This window comes from Polypterus senegalus, chromosome 2, assembly GCF_016835505.1.
Source record: "Polypterus senegalus isolate Bchr_013 chromosome 2, ASM1683550v1, whole genome shotgun sequence".
NCBI classification, from domain to species: domain Eukaryota; kingdom Metazoa; phylum Chordata; class Cladistia; order Polypteriformes; family Polypteridae; genus Polypterus; species Polypterus senegalus.
This window is the reverse complement of record NC_053155.1, coordinates 274,289,722-274,310,251: the sequence shown is the minus strand read 5'-3', so window position 1 is coordinate 274,310,251 and position 20,530 is coordinate 274,289,722. Positions and strand designations below refer to the sequence as shown.

At 37.3% G+C, this 20,530-nt stretch overlaps 1 protein-coding gene across 2 annotated transcripts; it reads right to left on the bottom strand.

Moving 5' to 3' along the window:
- Positions 1 to 244: 244 nt before the first annotated feature.
- Positions 245 to 19,583, bottom strand: LOC120523897 (zinc finger X-chromosomal protein-like). 2 transcript variants are annotated; one of them, XM_039745597.1, is made up of 8 exons: positions 19,031 to 19,583; positions 13,472 to 13,566; positions 12,413 to 12,970; positions 10,699 to 10,848; positions 10,464 to 10,604; positions 10,201 to 10,335; positions 7,778 to 7,921; positions 245 to 2,442 (listed from the first exon to the last, which is right to left on the bottom strand). In XM_039745597.1, the coding sequence occupies exons 2-8, from the start codon at positions 13,536 to 13,538 to the stop codon at positions 1,256 to 1,258; spliced, it is 2,382 nt and encodes a 793-aa protein (XP_039601531.1). In that variant the 5' UTR covers positions 13,539 to 13,566; positions 19,031 to 19,583; the 3' UTR covers positions 245 to 1,255. The 2 variants fall into 2 exon arrangements, with proteins under 2 accessions (XP_039601531.1, XP_039601530.1); XM_039745596.1 differs by having other exon boundaries at positions 19,036 to 19,583.
- Positions 19,584 to 20,530: the final 947 nt, after the last annotated feature.

The window sequence follows — 20,530 nt, the reverse complement described above, 5'->3', positions numbered from 1 at the left end:
GTCCCCTACAGTGTTGTGAATATGGGAGATCTTGCCAGTTTAGCTACGTTAATTTACATCAAGTATTTGCAATCAAACTCCAATGATATTATGAGGAGGAAAAAAAATCCTCCTCCCTGGTTATTTCTTCGGTACATTTTTTACAAACTTTGTGAATTCCATCACAATTCTAGAGAACTATTACATGGTATGCACCATCTTTTATAGAATACTATAAACGAATCTGCAAAATCACTCACACAAGTGAAGGAATGATTTTCTTTATTTAAGCTAGAATACCAAGCTAGCTGTTGCACAAAATGTAAATTACACGTAACTACATGAACAAGTACATTTGTTATATATACACACAAATAACAAAAGCAGTGCAAACAGAAAGCAGATTTTAAGTGCTAATACCAGGTGTTTGTTTTGACAGATCGCTCATTATTGTATTCTCATCTTTTTAAACTTTAATTGCATTTTGTATATGGATGTTTTTGGGTAAATAATCATTTTGTGCAGCAGATGGCAAGATACTCAACAGCACACAGAGAAAAGCAAACTATTATCATCTCTCAAATACAGCGGCCCAGTTTCACCACTTTATAGTCCACTTTGCACGGTAGTCAAGAAGTAGAAAAATGAGGGTGTAACAGAACAGAGTGTCATATGAGAAAAATTATTTCACTGAAAGCTTAACCACATGTCTAATAATCAAGAGAAAACAATTGGAAGATAAACCTGTATTTCACAATTTTTTAATGGTTTCTTAACACAGTACCTGTTTGACCATGGATGAGACATGTAAAACAGGTAAAACAAGAACTACTTTATCAATTTTAAAAGAAATTACTGTTTTTGCCAAACTTGTATGAATAAATACCCCGGCCCTAACTTACTCTTAAAAATAATTTATTACTGAACTTTTTTGCTAGGTTCTCCAAAGTTCACAATTCATTTATTTTACTGGAACATAAAGGATGATGTAAAAAAATAAAAAAGGGAGACAAGAAATAGCCCAGTGAAATAATAGCAACTCTTATGACTCCAAATTCTAGCTGTGCTCCAGACTGATTCAACTCAACATCATCTGTCATGAGGATTTTTTTGTTTGTTTAGAATTGCTTTTACATAGTAATAAAAGGAACTCGTGGCATGTGCTATATTTCCTTCCTGGCACAGAACCATCTTCTCTGCGTGAAATTAACAAACGACTAGAGGAGGTCAACGCGTCAGAATCCAAATCACTTTCTACAGCTGAGCCTAAGTCTTGTCATTCAGCTGACAACACATCTTTATGATGTCGCATGATGTGCTGGTTCTTTTCAGAAGGTCTACGGAAACCTTTTTTGCAGTATTCACAGCGGTGTGGATAATCCTTTGTGTGAATAGAAATAACATGTCGCTTGAAGCCAGAAGCATCTGCAGTACTATATTCACAGTATTGGCACTGGTACATTCGCCTTCCACGGTGAGTCTTCAGATGCTTTTTAAGTTCATTTCGCTGGGCAAAATGTCTTTTGCAGCGTTTACATGCAAAGGGCTGTTCTTTGGTGTGTACAGAAAGTATGTGACGACTAAGAGTGAATGGGTCAGAGATTTTAAAGTCGCAGTGCCTGCACTGATGTATTTTTTTGGTTTTGTGGGACATCTTATGCTTCTTGAGTTCAGATGGTCGATGAAAGCCTTTTTCACACACATCACATTTATGAGGATAGTCTTTTGTGTGAACAGAAATGATGTGCCTTTTTAAATCACTGGAGTTGGAGCTTTTGTGATCGCAGTGAGAACACTGGTGAGTTTTATTTTCTTCATGAGTAAAGTTGTGCTGCAGCAGCTCTTCAGCCTCTGAAAATGTCTGAAAGCAACGCTCACACTTGTATGGCATTTCTTTACTATGCTTAGTCTTTATATGGGTCTTAAGGTTTGATGAATCAGCAGATTTATATTCACAGTACATACAATGATACGGTTTTTCTCCAGTGTGTGTTCTCATGTGTTTTTTGAGCTCTGAAGGATGACGAAATCCCTTGTCACAATCTACACAAATGTGAGGAAAACTCTTGCTGTGTACTGCAAGAAGATGACGATTCAACAAACCTTGCTCTGCAGTTTCATAATCACAGAATTTACATTTGTACATCTTTGTAGATCCTTTATCCCTGTGGACCAACTTATGCGCAAACAACAAAGCAGCATTGGAAAATTCCTTTCCACATTCCTCACATTCACTGGTTTTCTCAGCTTTGTTCATCAGCTTGTGGCTCTCCATGTGATTATGCAAACTAATCTTCTTATTTGTAGTAAAATCACAATCTGTGCACTGATACTTCTTTCGATTCATAATTTCGGGATGATTTTTCATGTGCCTCTTTAGAAATCCTCTAGACTTAAACTTCTTCCCACATATTGCACAAGGGTAAACAGTCAATGGCTGCCCATAAGGACCAATTATAATTGCTGGAAAGAAAAAACAAAGTTTACAATGAATATATAAGGAATTTTCTAATATCTTTAAGTGGAAACTAGAATCAGAAAGTAGAACTGCAGTACATACAGGTAATATCTGTAAAAAATATTTTAAACCATAGCAGTAAAATTACATACACAAGAGATATAAAACAATCTACAGCATAACATTCTTAAACCTGATGAATCCAATCTAGTGTCATGGAGGGCCAGAACTAGGAGCAGGCATCAAGTCCATCCTAAGGCCCTCACACACACATCACCCAATAACCTATCACAAGTGTCCCTGAGATGTGGAAGGAAAACCAAACTGCCAAGAGAAAAACCCTTGCAAACTCAAAATGAGAATTAACTAAAGCTATGAAGAAAATTTACATAGCATAAAGTTTGGGGTATTAGAATTTTTACTGGTAGTACACATTTTTATTATTTTTTAAAAAATAAAATACGTAGCAGATTTCAAAAATCAGACCTAAACATTAGAAAATAAAATATGCAATTTTTAATTAAAAATGTTGTAAGCAGGAAAAATATTAAAACTATAAAAATACTAGAAAGTATTAAAAAATTACTGAACTGAAAAATAGTAATCATTTGTAATATTCAATTGATGAAAGTGCTGCCACCACCTGGACATTTGTGAAAAAATTAATCTATATGGAAATATACAGCCTTACTCCAAAATGGATTAAATTCATTTTTTTCCTCAGAATTCTACACACAACACACCATAATGACAACGTGTAAAAAGTTTACTTGGGGTTTTTGCAAATTTATTAAAAATAAAAAACTGAGAAATCACATGTACATAAGTATTCACAGCCTTTGCTCAATACTTTGTAGATGCACCTTTGGCATCAAATTTTTGAATATGATGCCTCAAGCTTGGCACACCTATCCTTGGTCAGTTTCGCCCATTCCTCTTTGCAGCACCTCTCAAGCTCCATCAGGTTGGATGGGAAGCATCAGTGCACAGCCATTTTAAGATCTCTCCAGAGATGTTCAATCGGAATCAAGTCTGGGCTCTGGCTGGGCCACTCAAGGACATTCACAGAGTTGTCCTGAAGCCACTTCTTTGATATCTTAGCTGTGTGCTTAGGGTCGTTGTCCTGCTGAAAGATGAACTGTCGCCCCAGTCTGAGGTCAAGAGTGCTCTGGAGCAGGTTTTCATCCAGGATGTCTCTGTACATTGCTGCAGTCATCTTTCCCTTTATCCTGACTAGTCTCCCAGTTCCTGCCGCTGAAAAACATCCTCATAGCATGATGCTGCCACCACCATGCTTCACTGTAGGGATTGTATTGGCCTGGTGATGAGCGGTGCCTGGTTTCCTCCAAATGTGACGCCTGGCATTCACACCAAACAGTTCAATCTTTATCTCATCCGACCAGAGAATTTTGTTTCTCATGGTCTGAGAGTCGTTCCGGTGCCTTTTGGCAAATTCCAGGTGGGCTGCCATGTGCCTTTTTACTAAGGAGTGCCTTCCATCTGGCCACTTTACCATACAGGCCTGATTGGTGGATTGCTGCAGAGATGGTTGTCCTTCTGGAAGGTTCTACTTTCTCCACAGAGGACCCCTGGAGCTCTGACAGAGCGACCATCGGGTTCTTGGTCACCATTCTGACTAAGGCTCTTCTCCCTGATCACTCAGTTTAGATGGCTGGCTAGCTCTAGGAAGAGTCCTGGTGGTTTCGAACTTCTTCCACTTACGGATGATGGAGGCCACTGTGCTCATTGGGACCTTCAAAGCAGCAGAAATTTTTTCTGTAACCTTCCCCAGTTTTTTGCCTCGAGACAATCCTGTCTCAGAGGTCTACAGACAATTCCTTTGACTTCATGCTTGGTTTGTGCTCTGACATGAACTGTCAACTGTGGGACCTTATATAAAAAGGTGTGTGCCTTTCCAAATCCTGTCCAATCAACTGAATTGACCACAGGTGGACTCCAATTAAGCTGCAGAAACATCTCAAGGATGATCTGGCGAAACAGGATGCACCTAAGCTCAATTTTGAGCTTCATGGCAAAGGCTGTGAATACTTATGTACATGTGCTTTTTCAATTTTTTTTTTTTTAAAAAAATTGCAAAAAATCTCAAGTAAACTTTTTTCACATTGTCATTATGGGGGGTTGTGTGTAGAATTCTCAGGAAAAAAATTAATTTAATTCATTTTGGAATAAGGCTGTAACATAACAAAATGTGGAAAAAGTGATGCGCTGTGAATACTTTCCGGATGCACTGTAAGCAAAATTTGTACTTCATAAACTTCTTCTGTTTCATATTTCAGTAGAAACATCTATCTGAACAAGATTATATAGTTAAATGTGTCCCTTAAAATAGAAGCTATACTAAAGCTGTATAGGGCACTTTCAGACATGCTCTTATCTAAAAATATTTTCTTATGTCATTTATTTCAAAATACAATTGTTTTCACCACAACTACTTTTGCTCTAGAAAGAGAAATACTTTCTATTTCCCTCTAGCTAAGGTAGGGTTTATGTTGAATGGTTTGCGAACAGCTACTTTCTTGAAGAGGTTTTACTGAGGTGTTGATTATGATTTTACTTCTATGGCTATGAGCCTTTAAAGTTTTCTTTCATTTTACAATCATGTTGTTTACTTCGTTATCTTCCGGATGCTCCTGTTAGGGGTTGCCACAGTGGGTCATCTTCTTCCATATCTTTCTATCCTATGAATCTTGTTCTGTTACACCCATCACCTGCATGTCTGTCCTCTCTCACCACATCCATAAACCTTCTCTTAGGCCTTCCTCTTTTTCTCTTGCCTGGCAGCTCTATCCTTAGCATCCTTCTCCCAATATACTCGGCATCTCTCCACTTCACATGTCCAAACCAACGCAATTTTGCCTCTCTAACTTTGCCTCCCAACCGTCCAACTGGAGCTGATCCTCTAATGTACTAATTTCTAATCCTATCCATCCTTGTCACACCCAATGCAAATCTCAGCATCTTTAACTCTGCTACCTCCAGCTCTGTCTCCTGCTTTCTGGTCAGTGCCGCCGTCTCCAACCCATATAACATAGCTGGACTCACTACCGTTCTGTAGACCTTCCATTTCACTCTTGCTGATATCTGTCTGTCACAAATCACTCCTGACAATCTTCTCCACTCATTCCACCCTGCCTACACTTTCTTTTTCACTTCTCTTCCACAATACCCATTACTCTGTACTGTTGATCTCAAGTATTTAAACTCATCCACTTTCGCCATCTATACTCCTTGCATCCTCACCATTCCACTGACCTCCCTCTCATTTACACACATGTATTCTGTCTTGTTCCTACTAACCTTCATTCATGTCCTTTCTAGAGCATATCTCCACCTCTCCAGGGTCTTCTCAACCTGCTCCCTATTATCGCTACAGATCACAATGTCATCAGCAAATATCACAGTCCACGGGGACTCCTGTCTAATCTCATCTGTCAACCTGTCCATCACCACTGCAAATAAGAAAGGGCTCAGAGCCAATCCCTGATGTAATTCCATCTACACCTTGAATGCATCCGTCACTCCTACCGCAGACCTCACCACGGTCACACTTCCCTCGTACATATCCTGTACAACTCTTACGTACTTCTCTGCCACTCCCGACTTCCTCATACAATACCACAGCTACTCTCGAGGCACCCTGCCATATGCTTTCTCCAGGTCCACAAAGACGCAATGCAACTCCTTCTGGCCTTCTCTATACTTCTCCATCAACACCCTCAGAGCAAATTTCTCATCTGTGGTGTTCTTTCTTGGCATGAAACCATACTGCTGCTCACTAATCATCACCTCACTTCTTAACCTAGCTTCCACTACTCTTTCCCATAACTTCATACTGTGGCTCATCAATTGTATCCCCCTGTAGTTACTACAGTCCTGCACATCCCCTTATTTTTAAATATCGGCAACAGTACACTTCTCCACTCCTCAGGCATCCTCTCGCTTTCCAAGATTCCATTATACAATCTGGTTAAAAACTCAACTGCATTCTCTCCTAAACACCTCAATGCTTGCACAGGTATGTCATCTGGACCAATGGCTTCTCCATTCTTAATCTTCTTCATAGCTCTCCTTACTTCCTCCTTGCTAATCCGTTGCACTTCCTGATTCACTATCTCCACATCATCTAACCTCTTCTCTCTCTCGTTCTCTTCATTCATCAGCCTCTCAAAGTACTCTTTCCATCTGCTCAACAAAACTCTCCTCGCTTGTGAGTACGTTTCCATCTTTATCCTTTATTACCCTAACCTGCTGCACATCTTTCCCAGCTCGGTCCCTCTGTCTGGCCAATCGGTACAGGTCCTTTTCTCCCTCCTTAATGTCTAATCTCTCAAAGTTCTCATCCTATACCTTTTCTTTAGCCTTCGCTACCTCTCTCTTCACCTTGCACCTTATCTCCTTGTACTCTTGTCTACTTACTGCATCTGACTATTCCACTTCTTATTTGCTATCCTTTTCCTATGTATACTCTCCTCTACTTCCCCATTCCACCACCAGGTTTCCTTTTCCTCCTTCCTCTGTCCAGATGTCACACCAAACACTCTTCTTGCTGTCACCCTTACTACATCTGCTGCAGTTTCCCAACTATGTGGTAATTCTTGACTACCACCCAGTGCCTGTCTCGCCTTCTCCCTAAACTCAACCTTGCAGTATTCCTTTTTCAACTTGCACCATTTTATCCTTGACTCTGCCCTCACTCTCTCCCTCTTCTTGATCTCCAACGTCATCCTACAAACCACAATCCTATGCTGCTTAACTACACTTTCCCCTGCCACCACTTTGCAGTCTTCAATCTCTTTCAGATTGACCCTTTTGCATAGGATGTAATTTACCTGAGTCTTGTACGTAACCCTATGTTCCTCCCTCTTTTTAAAATATGTATTCATCACAACCATGTCCATCCTTTTGGCAAAATCCAATATCCTCTGACCTTCTTCATTCCTCTCCTTGACACCATACCTACTCATCACCTCCTTTCACCAAAATGTCCACTGAAATCAGCTCCAATCACCACTTTCTGTCCCTTGGGTACACTGTTCATCACTTCATCCAACTCACTCCAAAAATCTTCTTTCTTTCATTGTACAGCCAACTTGTGGGGCAGCATATGCACTAACAACACTCATCATGACACCTCCAATTTCCAGCTTCATAATCATTACTCTGTCTGACACTCTTTTCACCTCCAAAACACTCTTGAGCAAAACATTTTTATATATTTAAAGGTCTTTGTTTTATATCTGTACTTAACACCATACTAAAACATTAAAATGTATATAGGATTTTATTATGAAATGAAATTTTAAAAAAATCCATAACTACCTGTCTGAAATTGTCTAGCATCCAGCCTTTTCCTCCTCTTTGCTTTTTGTTTTAAAAGCTTTTCACCATCATCTGATTCATCAATATGAAGTAGTACACTGGCAGCCCCATTTCCATTTTCTACAGTTTTGATATCTTCGTGGCCTTAAAAATAAACATTTTTATTTTTTTTAATGCTGCATATCAGTTCAAATTTCACATTTGAAAAAAAAACTTTATTTGCCGGATATATACCTTTACTGAACCAACAGCTTTCCATTCAGCAAATACAAACTACACCTTTTTTACTGTATGCATGATAGGTTACATCTCAAACATACTGAAAAATATGAGGTACCTGCCAATCTGTTTACTAAAACTTAATGAAGAAATATTAACATTTTCTAGATTTCTGTCTGTTTCTACCCCTCTCCATTTTCTAAATTTATGACGTGTCAAGTATACAGTACTGTACAGTGTATTGCATAAATAATAAATATGGACCCATAGTAGACTTTAAGACTGTTACAGAGAAGTGGTAATGAAATGTCCTGTGGAACAAAAGGAAGGTCATGGCAGGCCAATTTAGGCCCACGGTTTGAGTAGATATTTTATACTTTTCAGACTCGGTATGACACTTTGTAAAGTTGTTCTTTTTCCAAAATTATGGTTACCTGAATAAAAATGTAACATTTGTCTTTCACTTACCACTCATTACCATAGAACACATATTTGGCTTTTAAACAAATGTGTGATGACTGATGTGCAAATATTGTTTGCTTTTAGTTAACTTTTAAACTATCATGGGTTATTACATCTGTGAAAAATAACAACTTGTATCACAAAGCATAATTTCAGCCGAACATTTCTGCTTCATGGCATTCTCTTTCCCTCTCTCTTTCTCAACAAATTCTACTTACTGCCCTTGCTTTCAGCATCCACATCACCACTATATCTAAAAGCGCTAACTTACTGTCTCTAGTCTGTTTGAAATTTGACACTATTTAACTTCAAAGTGTAATGCTTCAAAAATAAGCTGATTTATCATTCAGCAAAATAAGCCTCAAATATCTGTTGAAATACCTCTTTAAGACATTAAACTGAACACTGTTATGAAGACCTCATGAGACAGCATAATTAATTAGTGTTAGAAGAAACATCCATTGGCTGAGCTTTCAAAGTAGAAACTTCCTTTGAATATATGACATGCCTTATGGAAACAGTAGTATTTCAGCAGTGATATTACGTTTATTGGATTAACAGAAAATTTGCAATATGCATCATAACACAATTAGACAGGTGCATAGATTTGGGCACCCCAACAGAGATATTACATCAGTACTCACTTGAGCCTCATTTTGCAAATATAACAGCCTATAGATGCCTCTTATAGCCTTTGATGAGTGTCTGGATGCTGGATTGAGGTATGTTTGATCATTCTTCCATACAGAACCTCTCTAGTTCAGTTAAATTTGATGGCTGCCGAGCATGGACAGCCTGCTTCAAATCATCCCATAGATTTTCAATGATATTCAAGTCAGGGGACTGTGACGGCCTTTCCAGAACATTGTACTTCTCCCTCTGTATGAATGCCTTTGTAGATTTCGAACCGTGCTTTGGGTCATTGTCTTGTTGGAATATCCAACCCCTGCGTAACTTCAGCTTTGTGACTAAAGCTTGAACATTATCCTGAACAATTTGTTGATATTGGGTTGAATTCATCTGATTCTTGACTTTAACAAGAGCCCCAGTCCCTGAACTGGCCACACAGCCCCACAGCATGATGGAACCTCCACCAAAATTGACAGTAGGTAGCAGGTGTTTTTCTTGGAATGTGGTGTTCTTCTTCCGCCATGCAAATCGCTTTTTATTATAACCAAATAACAATAAATAATTTTTGTCTCATCAGTCCAAAGCACTTTGTTCCAAAATGAATCTGGCTTGTCTAAATGAGCATTTGCATACAACAAGCGACTCTGTTTGTGGTGTGAGTGCAGAAAGGGCTTCCTTCTCATCACCCTGCCATACAGATGTTCTTTGTGCAAATTGCACTGAATTGTAAAATGATGTACAGATACACCATGTGCAGCAAGATGTTCTTGCAGGGCTTTGGAGGTGATCTATGGGTTGCCTGTAACCATTTTTTTTAGACCTTAATAGAAATACCCAGTTACCACTTAGTTTGAGAACCATTATTCAACACATATGCAAATACCACATACCTCTAATATAATTCTGTACTAAATGCAAAATTTGTAGAAACACAATCAAAAATACTTGAAGAATCACATTTTTTATAACTTTGTGATGAGTGGTTGCATTGAGTAACTCAAATTTATTTTTTCTCTTTTTGAAAGAATCATCACAATGAGTATCAACTTTAAAATAGATTTAAATTTATATAGCAATAGTCATAAATTAAAATTCATTGTCATAATACTAACCATAAGCAGCCGCCCAGGCTACGGGTATGTAGCCCTTATTGAGCACTGCTGCATCATGTTGCCTTTCTTGTACAACTGCCTCTTCTCCTCCAACAACCACTTCCATATACACCTGATCTGCTATTTCAGAAACATCTAAGAAAAATAAAAAGTTATGTTACTTTAAAAAAATTATCATCTCAACATTTTAAATATCAGTTAGTGGTCAGAATAAAAAAAAAAAAAACACACATGGTAATATTGTATGATGCTGGGATACATACTTAGTTCATCATCTTGCTGTGGTTCACCAACAGTCATATAAACCATTTTTTCTCTGCAAATTCTTCCAGTATCACCTTGATCTAGTAACCCAACCTCATGGTCATTCTCCCCTTCACTTTCTTCTATATCTACTGTACCTCCTTCAAAAACAAACAAACCAATAAATAAATAAACAGAAATAATGTATATGTTATTCTTAATACTAATACTATACAATACTAAGGCTTCCCTTACCAAGATCCTCATCCCCAGATTCAGCTTTAAAAATATAGACCTTAATAACCTCATGTCCATCTTCTTTTGAAAGATCTTTAGGTTCTGGAATTCCAGTGTCAGCAGAAACATCTTCATTTCCATGACGTACAATTTTATCTTCTTCATCCACTAAGAGAGTAAAAGGGCGATAAATGTTCTGTCAAAATGATAGCCACATAAATCTTAGGATTTAAAAGGATGTTGAAAATATTTTGTAGTACAAAAAGCCATTTTAAATCTGTTCAAAGATGCATCATCAAAAGAAAAATGCAATTGTCTAATATGTTCTACAGCACACTTATTTTACTTTCACTAGTTTTCCATCATTATTTTTCCCCCAATAGTCATTTAGTTAATGTTGATATTACATATAATAATTTAGAGTGTAAACAGCAAATTTAAACATATGATTTTACGTTTACTTTTTAAACAGAACAACATCTGCATTTTCTGCTTCATTATATATTTATATTAAAGAACATCAAGTAAAAAGCCAATCCTGACATATGAGCTAGATTCCTCATATAATACATATCTAAGAGTATTTCATAAGCATACTTTTTTCCCCCTGCCCAGAGTTGGTAATAGTATTTGTGTGTTTATATCTCTGACCCATGATTGTTACAGGCAATGTTAAACTGTACCAAAAATCTTAATTTTAATACATATGCAGAATACATGAAAATGAAACTCCATTACAGTAATCAAAACTGCAACAATGTACATATCCAATACTAATCCTGCATTGTCTTGGTTCAATGTGCTGATTATTTTACTTTGTGCAAAGTAAAATTCAATCCACTTCAAAGAAAAAACAAGTGTTTCATTATATTGTATTTCCACCATTATATTGAAGAATAAAATATTTTTACATAAAGTGATGCATCTACTGCTCATTAGTAATAAGTAAACATTAAATGGTTATAATTAAAATAAGGAAGCAGATTAGCATTTTTGCTTATTTTCAGATATCTCATGTACTTGTTAAAAAACAAACATTTAGTAAAGAATGAAGGGATATCTTTATAATAACACATATTACAATTTTAATTTAATATGTGGATTGAAGTAATCTAGTTTTTATATTATATCTATTAAAGGTTAACTTTTTTAATGTTCAATAGCTTACAATCAGCAAATGAACTATGTTTCACATGATAGTTTTGCAAATATGGGGCAGAGCTACTGCCAAATATTTGCATCGATGTCAATTTAACTTTAAAAAAAAAAAAACTTTGTTCAATGTCAAATTATTCATGCAGGGCAACAAGTAAACATGATTAGTACTGGTGCTGCAAAGAACACATTATGCAAAGTTTAATAAAATAGCAGCTCTTGTAAAAAATCTCAGTACTATAACAAATAATCAATATATTTATATATAATGGCAGAATTAACTTTAAAATCACGAATTTATATAAACTTGACTTGATTGTATGGAATGTTATTTTCTCCCAATAAAATTAAAAAAATAAAACGAATAAATAACATCACAAATTTCAACTGCTTTAATGTTCCAGTTAAATGTTGTGTAAAATACTGAACACTGATTTTGAGAAAAAAGGAAATCCTGGGTGGCATGTTGTTTTTGTTCAAACAAATGACAATGACAAAAAATAAGAAAACCTGCTGAAATTTGTTATTTTGGCCAAAGAGATATTGTAAATGCTAATTCACTACAGATAACACTTACAGGAAATCATGAGGTAATCTCCACAGTTACTTTGATAATCTGGCACTGGAATTCCATCAGCATCAATCACAGCTTCAGTGGCATTATTTGTCACCAGTACATCTGGGATAACATCAACCTGCAAAGCACTCACAGGAATTTCCATTTCATTGGTACTGTTATGTAAAATCTTCTCTGCAGATACAATCTCAGAGATGTGCAAATTCTGATCTACCAGTAATTCTCTCTGTGTGTCAGACAAAACCTCTGATGAAACATCTGGAGATAAAACATCTTCTGGAACAGTACAGTGATCCAAAGAAATCTCTGCTTTTATGTCAGTTCCAAGAACATCACCAGTATGTACAAAGTTTTCAGGATCATCAGCCTCTGAGCATTGCACATACTCTGCAACAACATCCTCAACTGCATCTTGTATAACAACAGCATCCAGATCTTCAGAGGTAAAATTATGCACTGTTACATCAGAACCAATGACATCAGAAACAAAAACGGTTTCTTGTAATTCCAGCACGATTTCATCTCCATTTAAATGGGCTCCAGAAGTTGCATCTGTGTCTAAAAATAAAGATTACATATAAAAACAGTTTAAAATAATTTACAGAAAAGCTGTCAAAATAAATGTGGAAATTTAATGGTAATATCTTTGATGATGTTCAGGTCTATTATTAGGCAACTATGTTTCTTACCTAGAATGACAGCTACAACAGATCTTAAAATATAATACAGGATATTTTCTGATTGATACTTCCTCAGTATAAACCACGTTATGTAACTGTAGCTTTTTTGCTTTAATTGGCTGCAGTCAAAATATATTTTGGAATGCACAAAAAAATAAAAACAGACAGATAAACAGACTGACTGAATATACAAAGTACGATAAGATACAGAGGAGTCCAAATCTCAGCCAGATCTGAGTAACCTGTTTGCCCCATTAAAATAGGTCAATCAAAACAGTCACCCCTTAAGAATGCACAGGCATAAAACCAACCATAATATTTATTAAAAACACCTCAATATTACTGAAGAAAAATTGTTTGTACACTACAAAATGCTCACCTGATGTGTCAAATATTATATTTGCCTCCGATGGATGCAATTCTAGTTCAGTCACATCCTCATCCATTGTCTTTATACCTCATCTGAGACCTTTCCTTTACATACATGAATAAAAAAATAAATTCAGTTATTTGATAAAAGACTTTAGCAGACTTTTAAAGATGCCATGACAGCTACATTGCATGGTAAGATAAATATGGAATCAATACAGCAATACTGATCCTAGATCATTCTAAGACCCATTTATGAGAGTTCTAGGTCTTAAAATTTCAATCTTTGTACACATCAAGATGTAGATAGTTTCCATACCAAATCTTTCAATTGAAATCCTTCAAAATATGACTTTTGAATTTGTAACTTAATATTGATCTAGACCAATGATTCTTAACCTCCATGGACCCCTTGAAGAATCTGATGAAAGCTATGGACCCTCTTCTCCAGAAATATTCACATAAACACAACTTTGCATGCAATGGACATAATGCACTTTATTTATCAAGATTTGATTGTCTTGTACATATGACACGCAAAGTATTATTAAACTTTAAAATAAGCAATCTAAAAAAAAACACTCCTCTTTTTGCAAAAAGTAATGGCCACTCGTTATAATTATGAAATACAATCCTAATTAAAATAGATCTACTACATTGGTTCACAAATGTTTTGGAACATGTACAAATCGGGTTACGACCAAAAAGTTTGAGAAACTTTTGCATCTGTTCACGACCACACACTCAGTATACAAACGAGTCAGTTTCCCTTTCGGTTTGTGAGCGACGATAATTTCCGCACGTGCTGCATTGTTCTCGGTCAGACGTGCGTGCTTGCACATCCGTGCGTGCTTTTGCTGTGAACTCTTTGTGCTCTACTTCGTTTCCCCTCCGGTTCATACACGCCAATTACTGTATTTAAGCACGTGTTCAGGCTCTCCCTGTGCATTGTTCTCCGTCAGACATGCATGCTTTCAATACAATCTCTTTTTACCCTACAGTATTTACGATTTTGACTAATCTAAAGCAGAAAGAGGCCATTAAAGCAGCTCATGTTGCAAAAAGAGTTACAGTGTTAACCAGGCAGAGGCCTCAAGTTCTGGAAGAGGCGGAAAAACTGTAACCTCCTCTCCACCCAGTTCCTCCTCACTTTCATGCCAGAACTCAACTCATGCAAGGTTATTTTTCTTGGTGATTTATTGTTAGTTTTCTATTATGGATTTTTCAAATGTTAATTTTTCGATTTGCAGCGTGAATTGTTGCAATGTAACTTTTCTTAGTGGTTTATTAAATTACGAATTTTTCAAATGTTCATTTTTTTCCCTGCGCTTAAAACTCATTAAAAAATAGTTTTTACAGTGAGCGGTTCGTAAGGCTATAGCGCAAACTCTTGCAATGTTAGTTTTCTCTGTTGTTCAAGGTTTTCTCAGTGTTATTCAATATTTTTACATTTAGTTTACTATTACGCTGTGCATTCTATGTTATGTACAACTATATTTGTGCTTAAAAATCTTTAAAAAAATATATATTTACATACAGTTCGTACAGTCTGGAACAGATTAATTGTATTTACATACAATCCTAGGGGGGAAATTACTTCGGGTCATGACCAGAGTTTTGGAACAAATTACAGTCGTGAACCGAGGTTCCACTGTACTATGTTTCTACTACCATTACTACTACTAATACTACAACATCTACTCTAAATCAACAGTACTGGGCTATACAGTGAATATATAAATGTTAATTTTTATCTGATCCTCACAGACCCCCTGAACCCATCACCTCAGGTTAAGAACCCCTGATCTAGACTATAAAAACAGAAAGCAATCCAGATCTACTGTAATATTTCTTAATGAGGCAACACACAATCAAAAAGAGCACAAACTGAATATAACAAAGTAGTTGTGTTTAAAAACAAAAAAAAACAAGAGAAACATGTCCAAAACTACCCTGCTAAGATTATGACAGGGCTACAAAGGATAAGAGACATTTTAAAATTACTGGTCTTTCCAAAATGAATCACTGATCAATCATAGATAGTAAATACTTCCAGATAGTTACACTTAAAGCAGAGAGGTATCGAGGATGATGTGTGTGTGTGAACAAGAGAGAGAGAATTTCAGAAAAAGAACAACAAAACTAAACTACACTTAGCAGCATGCTAATCACGCATATGTGGGAGATTTAAATTAGCTAAAGAATGTGGACTGTACTGAGAGCAAATGGGACACTAACGGAGCATTAAATTAGAACAACTAATGAAGCATCTAATAAATAAAGATTAGATGCAAAAACTATAAATTAAGGCATTCATCTAATTTTTGAACTCTAAGGCACGGTTACAAGAAGCAAATGATGTTTATTTGCAAGCACCCAGGAAAAACAGATTTTTCTGATTTTTTTTTCCCCTAAACATTGCTGCATTATTTTGTGTAACATTTTCTTTTCATTTAAAATCAAGTATAACAGAAATATGACAAAATTCAAGCAAGTACTGTCAATGTTCCACATAATTTGGAAAATTCTGTCCACAGGACAGAGCAGCACACATATGAATACTAAAGTTCACAGAAGAAACCACAATGGAGAAAATACTGAAATTTGGAAAAGAACATAAAAAGCAACAAAATTCATTTAAAGTTCTCATCTGTAATGGAAAAACACTTGCAACCAGTCAGTCGGTCTTGTTCTACTTCCTTTTAGCCAAAAAAAAAAAAAACATATTCGTGGCTGTTCGTTTGTCTGTCCAGAATTTTAATTCACCTATAGCTTGCAAACCATTTGATCTATTGACCTGAAATTTGGTACACATACAGTACAGGCCAAAAGTTTGGACACACCTCCTCATTCAATGCGTTTTCTTTATTTTCATTACCATTTACATTGGTAGATTCTCACTGAAGGCATCAAAACTATGAATGAACACATGTGGAGTTATGTACTTAACAAAAAAGGTGAAATAACTGAAAACATGTTTTATATTCTAGTTTCTTCAAAATAGCCACCCTCTGCTCTGATTACTACTTTGCACAGTCTTGGCATTCTCTCGATGAGCTTCAACAGGTAGTCACCTGAAGGTTAAGTACATAACTCCACATGTGTTCATTCATAGTTTTGATGCCTTCAATGTGAGAATCTACCAATGTAAATGGTCATGAAAATAAAGAAAACACATTAAATGAGGAGGGGTGTCCAAACTTTTGGCCTGTACTGTATATACTACATGATGTCTACTATCTGCTTTCGGGGTGATAATTGACCTTCAACGTTATTCCTCTTTTTCTTTTTATTTTACTTTATTGTAGAATCAACTCTCAGCAGAGAGAAGCAGGGAGATCGTGCGGCACATGAATACCGGCGCCATTCTCATCCCTACCACCTTCGCCGTCACTTCCCCTACCTCTTCATATCTCAAATCATTCTTGAGGCAGATTGAAAACTTAAGTGCCAGCTTAAGTGAAAAAATAAGGAAAAAGTACTAAGCAATTGCAACACAAACACTGACTTAATCAGTTTTAACAAGAAAAAGATGCAGACCAAAGAAGTGAAGTGGCAGGCCACTAGGGTGGACAAAAGAAGAGCTGCTCAGGAAGCAGCAAGCACATAGAGAGAAAGAGTATGAAAACAATGACTGCTCAAGTCAAGTGTATCCACTGCACGTTATCATGCAGTGCGCGGTTACTGGTGTAAGATATTGGGCAACAGTCACAGAGGAGGCTAGGACCATGGAGCCTGCAAATTCTGGAAATACTTTTGGCCGACAGCATCACTTTAGTCTTAATGGGACTCCTACGAGCTACTACATTGTAATAAACATTCACATACACAGACTTTGAAAGGGGACTCCCCCGCTCCAAGTCATTTACATTTATATGCACATCTGCTTACTTTGAACGCCCTGCCCTTCGCCACGGTGCTACAAAACTCTTTACATATACATTTACATCACTGGACTTAAGGGAGGCCCCATACAAATGACAAAAAACACAAAAAGAAATACTTGCATAAACATACATGGAAATTGAAATATATCTAATAATCATAATACATCCTCAGATGTTACATCATTCCTATAGATTATCCGTTTTGTTTCAAAAGAATACACTTTCCTGTATAAATGTATGTTTTCAATGCCCATCAATAAAAGCCAAGACAGTAGGAAAAGCAGGAATTACTGTAATGCATGGATAATTGGGCATAGTATGTTTAAGATTAAGCAGCTCCAGTGACCTAATAATATTATTACTTTTTTTGACTAGTTCCTTTATCCAAACAGACTTACAGCGTTTGAAATACAATTAGTTGATTCTTTTTGTCTGTCCTGTTTGAGTACACAGGCAGGTGAAGTGACTTCCTTGTGGTTACAATGTCTACCAGCATTTGAACCCACAACCTCAGTCTGAAATCCAAAGCCTTAACCACTAATAGGGCGGTCTTATAACAGCATCATGGGCCCCTGGGGCAAAGAAGTCTGCAGGGGCCCCTAGTTTTGCCAGCAAAACAGAAACATACATAGGCATCGGAAACATTGCGGGGCCCCCGGCCAGTGCCCATACCTTAAGACTGCCCTACCCCACTACACAGCACTGTCTACCAGCCATTATACTGGCATATAAATATTATACATCTGTAAATGATAATCTGCAGAAAGGCACTTAGTTACAAAGTACTTCTGGTAGACCTGGTTAACCAAAGGCAATCTAAGTGACACCCATTGTCTTATGCAACTTCCCAGGTAACAAAGATTGTGTAACAAACGTGTCACACATTTTCTGTTTTTTTTTTTTTTAATTACTATTGTAATGCCACCGTCAAAAAGGGTTAATCCTCGCAAATGGACTGAATACTTCAAATTCTATTCGTTTACTTGCATCCCAGCCAGCCAACAAAGGAATAGTAATTCTGCATCAGGGTAGCAAGCAGGTTTCTTGGTTCGAGCAGTGTGTAAAATAATAATAACTGGAAAAAAAAAAGACGAGCTCGTCCACTTAAACACGAAAACGTGGGACCTCAGCAAACTGCCGAGTGAAACATAGTAAAATTGAGTTATTCGAACACACAACCGCCGCACGAAAGAGCGGCACGTTTCTTGCTCCGCCCAATCTGTTTCACTTTTATTTTTGCCCCAATTGCGTAGTTCCTCCTTCTTTTCTGTGTAAGTTATTAAAACGCAATAAGAAGGAGCCAAGATGGCGTTTAATCCCTCCTACTTTTCGTAATTCCGTTTGAAAAAAAAATCGCCATTGTGTTAAACACAAGCACCCAAGACGTTTTAAAAATACCAATAAAGACAGTAAAACCGACGTTTCCATGCCCATCGCATTAGCCCCCACAGACCACAATACGTTATTACTGTGTATTAACTGTAAATTCGTTTATTTCACGTTAACAATGCACCCAACCCGAGGCCTACTTGCGGCCTCCTCACGGCCTGGGCCAGCACACAAAGCCTTAGGCCTACTAAGCGAACGCGCTGCACTTTTCAGATTTTAAATAAAATTACAACAACAAGACACAAGACAGAAGTGGCAGCTTTCCCAACTCGAGAAGTTCCGATTAAGCCCACCTTACCAGCCAGCCGCTTTCCTTGTTATCGCTCACCGGCAACTTTGTATGTTTATTTTGGATTTTTATTTTCCAACAAACCGCAGTGTTCAAGGCCGTTCGAATGCCCCCCAGTGTCGGGCCTGGCTCGATCGGGAGCTCGTCAGTGGCAGGGCGGGCCGCCGAGACGGGAGGGACCGGGGAGAGATACAGAGAGGGAGGGGCCGACAGCCTTTCCGAGCTGCACTGACACGCACAGAAAGACGAGCTAGCGGCCCCCAGCTCCTCCAGTGCCGAGCCCGCCGTCAGCGCGCCACGTCACAGCCACAGAGCCGCAGGAAAATGCGGAAGGAGGTTTAGCGTGAGCAGCTGTGCGGCGCTGCTCAGGCCGTGGGGCTTCTCGAGGCTGGCAGTGGCATCTCACGGACAAATTAATGCGGTTGGGACTTAGGGCTGCTGTGCCCCGTTCTTAGAAACGCATCGCGACAGTTGTATTGGGAGACATTTCTACCCGCTTGTTCGTTTGGCATCGTTAACGGCGGTTACATGTTAATAAGGCTCTTAGACTGACGTTGCCGCATTTTAGACGTCTGGCTCAAGAACTCCCATACTGCCGAAACTACAAATCAGCTTTGTTATTTTATTTTAAGGAAAAAAAAAATTAGATGATTTTGAACAGTAATATTTGTTAGAGCGCTAGACGGGCAGGTGAGAGCGGCATTATTCTCGATTAAAACACAAAAGTCATGTTTTTAATTGCAAAGTTAAGTAAACGCTCAGTTTCTTTTAGAATATTTAAAAACAATAACCATACCCTCGATATGGTCTAACAGTATCGATCAATCAATTTTTAAGTTCAAATAAATCACACAGCTGTGATGTGTAGAATTTAAACAAAAGATGGCTGAGGTGCTATTTCAAATTAAATGGATCAAAAAGATGTTGTTGCATAATGAGTCAAACTTGACCCCTATTCCAAAAATAATCTTTAAAATGATTACTTTTCTCCTTTGGTATGACCAACCCAGCTCACCTTTAATTTTATTATCCCTTACAGGGAAATTCATTTAGATTAGATACACTTCATTAATCCAAAGGGGACATTCGGATGCATATAGCAGCATAAACGAAAGGTACATACTTAAAAGACAAATAATACAATCAATCAATAAATAAATTTATAATTATTAAGTATAAACACTTAGTTTGGGATGTCAGGAAGAAGCACTGAATTGCCTGATAACAGTGGGCAGCAAGGATCCCCCATAGGCTAAGGGTACTCAGCTTTGATCTAGAGGTCTCCAGTGGCTGCAGGTTTTTGCTTTACCGATTTTTTTTTTTTTAAATTAGAAACCATTTATTCACTACTAAAGCAATATGTTTTCTTAGACTTAGTTTTAGTTAACTGGTTTATTATAATTCAGAATCCTTCGGTGCCTATTTTAATTTTACACAGTTGCATTAAAGCTTTAATTGTTGCCTGTTCCTGCTTTGTTCCCTATGTTAGCCAGTAGACCCATGA